The sequence below is a fragment of the Nycticebus coucang genome, chromosome 2 (genome assembly GCF_027406575.1).
Source record: "Nycticebus coucang isolate mNycCou1 chromosome 2, mNycCou1.pri, whole genome shotgun sequence".
NCBI lineage: Eukaryota > Metazoa > Chordata > Mammalia > Primates > Lorisidae > Nycticebus > Nycticebus coucang.
In genome coordinates this window covers 165,044,340-165,056,317 of record NC_069781.1, presented here as the reverse complement: position 1 = coordinate 165,056,317, position 11,978 = coordinate 165,044,340, and the positions used below count along the sequence as shown (strand labels likewise).

The 11,978-nt window shown below is 45.2% G+C and overlaps 1 protein-coding gene across 1 annotated transcript in view; it reads left to right on the top strand.

Annotated features, from left to right (window-relative positions):
* The first annotated feature begins 658 nt into the window (after positions 1 to 658).
* The window catches only part of CMTM4 (CKLF like MARVEL transmembrane domain containing 4), a 67,097-nt gene continuing 55,777 nt past the window's right edge, over positions 659 to 11,978 (top strand). The window contains exon 1 of the mRNA XM_053603398.1: positions 659 to 1,036. Within this exon, the coding sequence (XP_053459373.1) occupies positions 851 to 1,036 (186 nt within the window). The 5' untranslated portion in view covers positions 659 to 850. The remainder of the gene's footprint in view (positions 1,037 to 11,978) is intronic.

The window sequence follows — 11,978 nt, the reverse complement described above, 5'->3', positions numbered from 1 at the left end:
GGGGCTGGGTCGCTGCGGCGGGATCTGTACCAACCCTGCCTCCTCACCCCTGCCCCGCTCCGTCCCAGGCTTCACAACTGGTTTGTTGCAGGGCTCCCCCTCTGGGAGCTCAGACACTTACCCAGCTCTAGTCAGTCATACACCGTGCGACCCACTGTTCTCAGCATCGGGTTGGCGCAATCCTTTCTGGTCCTCTCTGAGAAGTATCCCAGCCTACCTGTGGAGGACCTCACTTTATCTCCAAAGGAGAAACGGATGCAGCGCCTTGGGAAAACAAGTCCATGCCTCCTAGGTCCACCTCTATCCTTCCCTCAGCCCCCATTCTTCTCGGTCCCCACCACCCTCTTTCCCAGACGCCGCCCGGCGATTGCCAGTGTCGCAGCGCCCACTTAGCAGCCCCCCACCAGCAGCCCCGGCCGGGCGCCGGGCGCAGGTGAGGGCGGGGTCTGGGCGGGGCCGAGGAGCCAACGCCCCGCCCCACCCCCGCCCCGAGGCCCCCGGCGCGGCCCCGCCACCTCCACCTCTGCCCGCCGCGGAGCGCCGCCGAGCGGCCGGCTGGCGGGTCCTCGCTCCGCCCCCTCCCGGCGCGGCGCGCCGGCTCCCGCCTCCTTCCATCTCCGCCCGCTCCCTCCTCCCTCCCTTTCCGCTGCCGAGGCGGCGGGAGCCGAGCCCGAGCGGACCGAGCCGGGGCTGCAGCCGGGCGGCAGGCGCAGAGGCGCAGCGGCGGCGGCGGGGCGGGCCGCGGGCGGTCAGTCGGGCGGCGGCGGTGGCGATGCAGCGGCCCCGCTGAGCCCGCCCGCCCCTGGCGCCAGGAGCCGGCCGCGCTGGGCGGCCCTGGCTGGGCGGCAGCATGCGGAGCGGCGAAGAGCTGGACGGCTTCGAGGGCGAGGCCTCGAGCACCTCCATGATCTCGGGCGCCAGCAGCCCGTACCAGCCCACCACCGAGCCGGTGAGCCAGCGCCGCGGGCTGGCTGGCCTTCGCTGCGACCCAGACTACCTGCGCGGCGCGCTCGGCCGCCTCAAGGTCGCCCAAGTGGTAGGTGCCAGGCGGGGCCCCAGGTGCGGGAGGGCGGCCTAGCCGCGCGCCTTCCCTCCCCGTCCCCGCCTCGGGGGCGCAGGCCTGGCCGGCCTCTGAGGTGAACCCGCTTCCCGGAGCTAGACCCCCGTTCTTCGCACTCCCTTGCTCTCACGGGGTCCCCAGGCTGTCCTCTAGCCTCCTTTGGGGACCTTCACCCTGGGCTGGGATCTGCCCTCTCCAGCCCGGCAGTCTCAGGTGTGCACCTCCCACTTGAACACCTGCCCTGGGGCCTACCTGTGCAATCCTGGCTTGGCTCTCCAGATTCTGTCTGGTTGCTGAGCTTGGTGGTGCGCAGAGCCAGGCTCTGGCCGTCATGCTGTCCTCTGGGTACTACTGGTCTTAGCACTTGAGGCAGATTTTTGGGGGTCCGCCCAACCTCCACACCATCCTTGTCTATTTCTGCCTCCGGAGAGAGAGAACTGTAGCTTGATTTCTCCCTGGCACCTACCAGTGTGCTGGGCTTATGGTAGCCGCTCAATAAATATTTGTCGAATGGAGGCATGTAGCCCAGGTGCAGTTGGGGGGCCCAGATCTGCCCACAGAGTCTCCCGTTTACACTGCAGAGGTTTGAGTCCTTTTAATTAACCTAGAAGACAGACTCCTCCTGGAATCCACTGCCCCAGCACGGTGGCTGGCAATGCCCAATTGGTACCCAGAGTGAATCACTCTGGGAGGGCAGCCAGTTTTGAATGTAACAGAAACAGAGAAGTTTCTGTTGGACTTGTTCATAGTGGAGTTCATTTCTCAGGGTCCTTAGTTTTAGCTTTCAGGGTGTTCAGGGCAGGGACCTGTCAGCTCTGTCCCTGTTTTGTGGCCTCTCTGGGCAGTTGCTTAACTCTGTTGTGGATAGGGCATACTTCAGTTCAGAAAAACCTGTTTGTTCCCCCCGAATTCCCTGTCACAGGTTGACCTTCCTCTGTGGGCCCAGCGTCAAAACTTTAGACTTCTCAGCTAGAGAAGCCATTTGCACCTAGCTGGAGGGTATCTGCATTTTGTTTCTTGTAGTGCTGGTCCCTCTGTTCTTACTTGATCGAGTAAACATTCCTTGGGAATAATATAATGTGAAACCCTTAAATAAAGGTCTTGGTGTTTGTGAATTGCAGAATCATGGACTGTTTTATCTTGCTCCCTAGTGAAAGACTTGTTCTGCTTATACCAGAGGGTATCTTTGAAGGGGTTTAAGGAAAGACAAATTGATCAGGTTATCTGTCTTTAGAATTTTAAACTGATTTTATCCACTAAACTGGAATATTCTCAGAGATACACTAGTTCTGTAGTTAGGCATTGCTGTTAGCTAAGAGAATGTAGGTGGTGTGGGGAAGTGTGTCATTGCCTTTTAAAAGAGAGAGCTGGCCGGTGTTTGCGTATAGTACAAGATGATCAGAAATGACTGAGAAAAGAGCAGGGCCTGGTCAAACACCTTGGTTTTATTTACCCTGTGGGCTTTTGAAGGAAATAGAACTTGCCACTCTAAGGATCTATTATAGTAAAAGAATTGAAATTCAGTAGTTTGTACAAAGTGTTAGTTTTACCCTGTTGCTGGGATTTTGCCACCTAAGGTCAGGGATGGAAGTCAGCGGTATTTATCATTACCTTTTGGTAAGGTACTATTTTGGGCCCATCCCTTAAAATCTCTCTTAACTGCTGTTTGTTTAATCTCTAGAATTTAAACAATGAGAAATTACATGTGGGTGAGTGAGGGAAAAGGAGCTGCTCGAAGGGTATGGCAACTTGAGATAGTCCTCTGTCTCCGTGGCTTGCTAAAAATTCAGGGTTTTGAGGAGAACCCTTTCTCCCCACCAATTTTCAAGAAATTGGATTATAAATTTAAACTGGGGGAAAAAATCCCAAGCAGTCATTATGAAGATGGTTCTAAGATATGACAAAACTCAGAATCCCATCAAGAAATAAGAGTAAGTTCTAATTATGTCGTTTTGAGAAAAATTAGACCTTTAAAAATTTTAATTTTTTACCAAAAATAGCCGGGCGTTGTGGCGGGCGCCTGTAGTCCCAGCTACTCGGGAGGCTGAGGCAAGAGAATCGCTGAAGCCCAGGAGTTGGAGGTTGCTGTGAGCCGTGTGATAGACTTTTTTGGTGGTATGTGGCCTATTGCAATCTGTAGATCCTTGCTACTCCAGGTTTAGTCCCTTGTCAGCATTGTCATCCATCGCCTGAGAGCTTGTTAAACATGTACCTCACCCCAGACATGAATCATTTGCATTTTAGCAAGGTTCCCTAGCTGATCCAAATGTGCATTAAAGTTTGAGACTTTTAAAATCATTTTGGTGTTAAAAACCTTGCACAGGTGCTAGCAATCAGTTCTCAATAGTCAAGGCTGAGATTTTTCTGTAAAATGAGCATATTATCTCCCTCCAAGGAGTAAGAGAATGAGGTAATGTGTAAAAATTAGCACCTAGTTTATTAGGCATTTAATTAATGTGTTGTAAGTGATAGCTATCATTGTTGCTAATTAGTATTTCCTGTCTCTAAAGAAACTTTGTAAAAATATCACCCAACAATCACGATTATATATTTGAATAAAGATGCTTTACTTCCTTATGACTTATAATAAGTTGAATTGATACTTTAAATGGAATGTTATCTAATAGTAAAACTAATTTGGGCTAGCATGAAAATCACAGTTGTGTAGATTGTATCTTTTCAAATGAAACCCGTACCTATCTCTTATTGGAGAGAATGCCTATAGTGGTTACATCAAACAAATGTGCACTTTTTATAGAAAAAAGAGTTGGTTTAAACAGCTGATTTAAATTACCTTCCTCAGGAGTGTGAATTCTGTGCTAGCTTACTGGTTTTTAGTTCTCAGACATTTAACGAAATAGTTAATATAGGCCTTTTGCTTTTGCTTCTTGTTTTTGTTTTTTTTTTAAGAGAGAGGAGTCTCGCTGTGTTGCCCAGGCTGGAGTATAGTACCCCGATGGTAGCTCTCTGCAGCCTCAAACTCCAGATCCTCCTGATTCAACCTCCCAAAGTGCTGGGATTACAGGTCTGAGCTATGAGGCCCAACCTGATATTCTTTTAGTCAAATTGGTTGAAAGAAGAGCTGTGCTTTGGGGATGAGAGTGGTGGTGAGCATACTATTATATCTATACCATGATATGGGAACAGATCCTGGATTGGACAAGACTTTTCTGTCACCTGGGTAGAGTGCCATGGCATTATCACAGTTCACAGCAACCTCAAACTTGTGGGCTCGAGCAATCCTCTTGCCTCAGTCTCCCAAGTAGCTGGGATTACAGGGGTACACCACTCCACCTGGCTAGTTTTTCTGTTTGTAGCAGAGACAGGGTCTCATTCTTGCTCAGGCTGGTCTTGGACTCCTGAGCTCATTCAGTCCACCCACCTTGGCCTCCCAGAGTGCTAGGATTATAGGTATGAGCCACTGGCCAACATTTTTCTTTTTTAAACAGTCCTAAACTAGAGACAGAAGGACAGAACTTTTCGAAGAATAACAGGCACTATTTAGCGAGTGCTTACTCTAGTGCTGTCATCCCTATTTCATGGATGAAGAAATTGAGGCACAGAGGGTGTGAGTTGTGGTAGAGCTGGGATTTGAACCCAGGCAGTCTAGTTTCAGAGTTGCTTTTTACTGTCTCCTGAACACACACCCATTTGAGTTCCACTTAGTGCGGGAGGAGCCCTTCAGACCGAGGATGTTTCTGTGATCTTTGGGCAGCCTAGTGTCCTTCTGTGTGAGTTTTTGCAGTGCTAAGTCAGTGAACTTACAAGATTTTGATTTCTCACTGAGTCGTGTCCTGTTCTAAGATGTGCAGCTTTGTCCTTTTTGCGAAGGAGCAGATGGGTCTTCTCAAAGGCATTTCAGTTCTAAAAGGACCATTTAGGGGCTCTTCTTGCTTCAGACATCTTTCTTGAGACTTTCCTAATCCCAATTGATCTTTTGACAGTACATTTGTTTAGACTTTTTATAATGAAAGTGGATAATAGGATATGTTTAAATTAAAATTTTAGCTCTGCTGATCTTGACGTCTGAACTTTACCACATCTTCTAGAATATGAGTGGTAATGACTAACTGAGCATTTGGGAATTGTAAGAATTAAGGGGTTAATGTTTGGTAGATGCTTTCTCAAGTAACTCAAAGCATTTCAAGGTTTGGTAATGGCATATCTTTTATTTGATGGGAACCTAGTCAGTTTTCTGTCTTGAGCCTGTCAACACAGTCCTGGAGGATCACTGCTCTCTGGAGGATGTGCCAGGGCAGGGCAGTAAAAAACTGAGTTTTTACTTAAATCTAGTGGGAAAATAAGTGATAGAAACTATACCTAGCATAAAAATAGCCACATTTACAAAGTTGCAATCTTGGTAAAGGACCGGTTGTAGACACAGAGCAAACTTATCAGTCCTAAATCCCCTCAACTGTGTTGGAGGAACTGGTTCAACTGATGTTCAGTTGGGTCTGACTTGGTTTCCTGATTCTTTTTTTTTTTTTCTTCTTCGAGACAGAGCCTCAAGCTGAGGCCCTGGGTTGAGTACTGTGGCATCATAGCTCACAGCAACCTCTAACTCCTGGGCTTAAGTGATTTTCTTGCCTCAGCCTCCCGAGTAGCCGGGACTACAGGTGTCCACCACAATGGCTATTTTTTGGTTGTAGTTGTCATAGTTTGGCAGGCCCAAGCTGGATTCGAACCTGCCAGCTCTGATGTATGTGGCTAGTGCCTTAGTTGCTTGAGCTACAGGCGCCGAGCCAGTTTCCTGATTCTTAAGAGCTGGTCAGATAACTAGGGAAACACAAAATGACCCATGTTGAATCTTGAAGGAGTGTATGTTTTATTTACTACTGAAGACTCCTTTGTCCTCTTGATTCCCACCCATCCCTGATGGCTCCCTGCAGGAGCATCCTGGTGGGTGTAGTGGATTTCACTACTTTGGTTTCTCAGATCCACCATTATGTGGCTGCTTGTAAAACAGTCCCATTATCCCTGAGGAAGATTATTATCTGTAGGAGTTGTCTTCTTGATTAAGGACTTGGAATCAAATAAACTCTAGCAGAAAAGCAAAGTTGTATCTACTCTTAAGTTTTTATGATGCTTAAAAATAGTAAAATTACCATCTAAGACCTCAGAAAAGGATGTTAAGTGTAGAGTACACATCTGTTTTTACAAAACCAGGCAGGCAGTTTAAGACAAGAACACTATAGAGCAATATTCATCATGAACATAGACACAAAAATCTTCAACAAAAAACTCTCAGGAAATAGAATCTTGCAATATGTAAAGGAATAATGCACCAGACCAACGGTGATTTATCCCAGGAACGAAAGGCTGGTGCCCTTTTTGAAAATAGATAGATGTATACCATATTAAAATTTCAAAGGCTGGTGAGGTGGCTCACACCAGTAATTATAGCACTCTGGGAGGCTGAGTTAGGTGGATTGCTTGAGCTCAGGAGTTAGAGATCAGCCTGAGCAAGAGCAAGACTGTATCTCTACTAAAAATAGAAAAACTAGCCATGTGTTGTGGCAGGTTTCTGTAGTCCCAGCTATTGGGACTGAGGGAGCTATTGAGGAGACTGAGGCAAGATGATCACTTGAGCCCAAGAGTTTGAGGTTGCTGTGAGCTATGATGCCACAGCCCTCTCTACTTAGGGTGACAGAGTGAGACTCTGTCTCAAAAAAAGGTGTTTTTTTTTTTTTTCAAAGGAAAACATTTATATCATGATTATATCAGTTGATGGAGGAAAAAAATTGACATTATTCAACACTCTTTTATGATAAATGCTGTCAGCAGAAGTGGAAGAGAACGGAACTTCCTCAACCTGAAAAGGCGTTTAAAAATATCTGTATCTAACATCACACTTGGTGGGAAAAGAATGAACACTTTCCCCTCTAAGATGGAGAACAGCAATGGCATTACTTTCACCATTCATATTCAGCCTTATACTGAAAGTCCAGTGCAAGAGAAATAAATAGAAGGCATAGGGATTAGCGAGGAAGAAAATTCCCTATTTGCACATGGCATGATTTGTCTATGTAGCTAATCCCATGGGAATCTATAGAAAAGCTCCTAGGATTCCAGTGAGTTGGCAAGGTTACAGGTTATGAGGTTTCCACACAAAAAGGCATGTATCTGTGTTGTAGCAATAAAGCACTGGAAATTGAAATAATCAACATCCATTTCAATTAGCTCTGAAAAGAATGAAATACCTAGATACATATTTGTAACAGAATGTATACAGGATGTGCACACTGAAAACTATAAAGCATTGAAGAAAGAAATCCAATATAACCTAGGTAGACAAGCATGCTCTGTTTATGGATTAGAAAACTTAGTTAAAATGCCAGTTCTCCACAAATGATCTCTAGGTTTAACACAACCCCAAAATACCTAGCAAGATTTTTTGTAAATGGAGTAAAAGTGCTTCTATGATTTGTATGGAGGCCAGGCGTGGTGGCTCATGCCTGTAATCCCAGCACTCTGGGAGGCTGATGGGGGTGGGCTGCTTGAGCTCAGGAGTTTGGCACCAGCCTGAGCAAGAGAGAGTGAGACCTCGTCTCTAAAAAAACTAGCCAGTCGTTGTGGTGGGAACCTGTAGTCCCAGCTACTTGGGAGGCTGAGGCAAGAGGATCACTTGAGCCCAAGAGTTGGAGGTTGCTGTGAACTATGATGCCATGGCACTCTACAGAGGGCAACAAAGTAAGACTCTGTCTCAAAAAAATAAAAATAAAACAAAATTTGTATGGAAAGTCAAAGTTAGCCAGGCAAGGGGATGGGGGTGGGTGATGAAAGTGTGCTCTGGGTAGAGAGGACAACATAACATGAAATCACCCTTGTTTGGGAGTGGGGAGAGAGTGTGTGTGTGTTGTGAGGGAGGAAGTGTTTCTGAGAGTATGGAGTTTGATCTTATCAGTCAGGACAATTTTGGCAAGTTGCTTATTCGCTTATGGTCATCAGCAGATCTATTAACTTGTAAGTTGTGGGTAATTTACTCCCTGTGCCAGCCTACCACTCTAGTCAGGGCAATAGAGGGAGACCCTGTCTCTTAAAACTGTGTGTGTGTGGGGCTTTGAGGAAGTGGGTAACTCATAAAGGCAAAACCCTCATGAATGGGATTAATACCCTTATAAAAGAGGTTGAAGGGAGTGTCTTTGCCCCTTCTGCCATATGAGGACATATAGAAAGTGCCATTGATGAGGACTAGGCTCTCCCCAGACACTAAATCTGCTGGCCCCTTAATCTTGTACTTTACAGCCTCTGAACTTTGAGTAATATGTTTCTTAGTTATCCAGTTTAAGGTATTTTGTTGTAGCAGTCCAGACAGATAAATAGTGATAGAAAATATCTCTGGAATGATACAAGTTGAGGAACTGGATGACAGGGAGACATTTTCCACTGTGTAACTCTTAATGCCTTTTGAATTTTATACCACATATAAGTACTTCCTATTCAAAATTACTAAAATGTTAGCTGTTACTAGTTGTACCTTAGTATAGATTAGCCTTAAAAGCTAATATACAGTGGCTCACACCTGGAATCCTAGCACTCTGGGAGGCCAAGGTGGGTGGATTGCCTGAGCTCACAGGTTCAAGACCAGCCTGAGTTAGAGCGAGACCTTGTCTCTAAAAATACCCCTGTGTTGTGGCGGGCACCTGTAAACCCAGCTACGCGGGAGGCTGAGGCAAGAGAATTGCTTGAGCTGGGGAGTTTGAGGTTGCTGTGAGCTATGACTCCATGGTTCCAAGGGGAACAAAGTGAGACTCTGTATGAGAAAAAAAAAAAGAAAAGAAAAGCAAGAACAACCCCCACCCCCAACCAGAGGTTATATAAGACATCCTGTGGTAGCCCAGTGTTTTGCTATTAGAAAAACTGTATCAGTAAACATCCTCATGAGTATAGCTTGGATTCTTCTTTTGAATTATTGTATTTTGTTAAATTTCAAGGAGCACTTTCACTACATCAAAGGGTAGTACCATCACATTTCTGAACATTAAAAAAATAATACATGGGCAGCGCCTGTGGCTCAAGGAGTAGGGCGCGGGTCCCATATGCTGGAGGTGGCGGGTTCAAACCCAGCCCCGGCCAAAAAAAAAAACCCACAAAAAAATAATAATAATACAGACTTGGTCACCATTCTTCCTTACAGCATACTGGAAGGGCTCAGTTTATCACAGATCTCCAGTGTGCTTACCCACAGTATAGACGCCTGGGAGACAGCCAGCTCTGTGAGTCCTTAATAGTTCCTTCTGGGCCACAGGGCTAAATTAATTCTTTCTTGACAGCTCTGGAGGAACTTTATTTTATTTTTTGAGACAGAGTCTTACTCTGTTGCCCAGGCTAGAGTGCCGTGCATGGCCGCAGCCTCGCTCACAGTAACCTCTGACTACTTGGCTCATGTGATCCTCCTAACTCAGCCTCCCAAGTAACTGGCACCAGACACAACACTTGGCTAGGTTTTCTATTTTAGTAGGCTGGTCTTGGAATTCCTGACCTCAAGCAATCCAAGCACCTCAGTCTCCCCGAGTGCTAGGGTAATAAGAATGAGCTTCGTGCCTGGCCTTTGCTTTACTCTTCATAGTATTTAACTGCTGTGCAGAATGTGAGCTCTGTGAGAGCAGAGACTTTGAGTTCAGGTTCCCTGCTATGTCCCCAGTGCCTAAACCAGTACCTGGCACGTAGTAAGGAGCTGGATGAACAGTTGATTATAATACATATGTAATAAATAAAACTTGTGGATTATTACTTAACAGAATTTGTAAGGTCAAGTTTTTAAAAACATGGTATCTGTAAGGGAAAAATAATTATATGTTTATAAATAAATTAATGGATTCTGTTCTAAGTGGAAAATACTGGGGAGAAAGTATGGAATTAAAATGCCATTGTAATTACTTTTTCTTTTTTTAACTTTAAGTTTTAAAAGAGTATCTACTGCTACTAGGAAACAGAAGCTTTTGCTTAGGAGACAGATTTTTGTAAAAGTTGGGGAAACCATAAGAGGCTTTGCCAAGCTTTTTGCTTAGAAAAGTATAAAAGGAAAACCAGGGATTCTGTAATTATTGAAGTTGTCTGCTTTCTGATTAACATGTTCAGATGGAGTCACTCATATCTGTAGGCCAGAATCTTCTGAGAACCTCCGAAAGAGACACTTTACATGATCAGGGAGGAAAAAAAAAAGTCCCAACTGGAATGGAGCTGAAGGCCATAGTGGTTGTTTTTATAAAGCTTTCTGATGAAAATAAAAGAGCAGCAGTTCCATGGGGCCTGAAGAGGGAGGGCAGGGATCTTCAGTGAAGGGTTAGAGAGGGCTCGAAGAAATCCTGGAGTCCAGAAGTTTGTTACTGAAAATTTCAAATAATTAGTTAAATTTGAGAGTTAGATGAATCAATAACCACTTAAAATGTAGTGATTAATCAGATGTAGATTGTTCTGGATGGTCTTTTCATTGCCACTGTGATTTGATGACTGGCCCAGTGGAAGCCTTCATTTTTGTGGTTTCCCGTTTATTCCAGCCCAGCTATGAAAAATAGTTGAAGGCTAAAAGACCTTTGTGCTAATGGGGGAAAAAAACTCCAGGAACAGTGGCTCTTCCAGCAGTAGTTGCTTTTTAGCTTGTCTACTTTCTTTCACTCATTTTCAGGCCAAAACCTATAAATGTGTACATTTGAGATTAAGAGTTGGCTAAACGACTTGAGAGTTCAATCAAACTCAGTAACTAGATGTCAGTAAAAGTTGTAGCATATCCACCCCTTAAAAAAAAATCACTGTGGCTCAGTGAGTAGGGCGCTGGCCCCATATACTGAGGGTGGTGGGTTTGAACCCAGCCCCCACCAAACTGCAACCAAAAAAAAAAAAAAATCCACACTTTATATGTAAATAGAAAGTGCCTAGGCTGAGTACTTAAATATAAATTGGACTCAAGTGGGGCTAAATTTATGTATTTATACATATATAAATGGAACAAAAATCCCTAGCTCCAAGGAGCTCACAGACCTATTGAGGTTGAGGATTTGGGGCAGACAAAACTGGTGGACCACCATAGCTAAGTTCTCTCATACAGGCCTGGGGACAGTGGGCTTGGCAGGGAAGTACTTGTGGCCTTTTGGGAAAGGGGCACATTTGCATGAGATGTTGAGGTGGCCAGTGCCTGGAATAAGATATGTGTCCTATGGTGGAGGAATATCCGAAGGGGCTGGGAGTCAAGCCCAGAAAGGGGTGATAAGAGACGAATTCAGGTGTCATTTACTAAGCAAAGATAGGGAAGGGAAGGGCAGGTGGTTAGATGTTGGAGAGGGCCTGGTTTGTTAGGTTAATGAATTTGGATTTTCAGATGGGGAGCACTTATAATAATCATAAGTATAAAATGCATGCTGGATTTTGAAGCTTTAATAAGAAAATTAAAGATATTGGGAAATATCTCAATTTTTTAATATTGATTACATATTGAAATGATAATATTTTGGATATACTGGGTTAAATAAAATATACTATTCAAATTAATTCCGCCTATTTCTTTTTACTTTGTAGAATATGGCTATTAGAGGCTCAGTGCCTGTGACCCAAGCGGCTAGGTGCCAGCCACATACATCTGAGCTGGCGGGTTCGAATCCAGCCCGGGCCTGCCAAACAACAATGATGGCTGCAACCAAAAAATAGCTGGGCATTGTGCAGGCGCCTGTAGTCCCAGCTACTTGGGAGGTGGAGGCAGGAGAATCACTTGAGCCTAGGAATTGGAGGTTGCTGTGAGCTGTGATGCCACAGCACTCTACCCAAGGTGACAGCTTGAGGTTCTGTCTCAAAAAAAAAAAATATGGCTATTAGAAAGCTTTTAGCTTTGTATGCGGCTCACTTACAAGTATTTCTGTTGGATGTTGCTGGGTTAGAGGGTGTGAGGAATGGCTTTGAGAAAGGTGGGATTATGGCAAGGTCT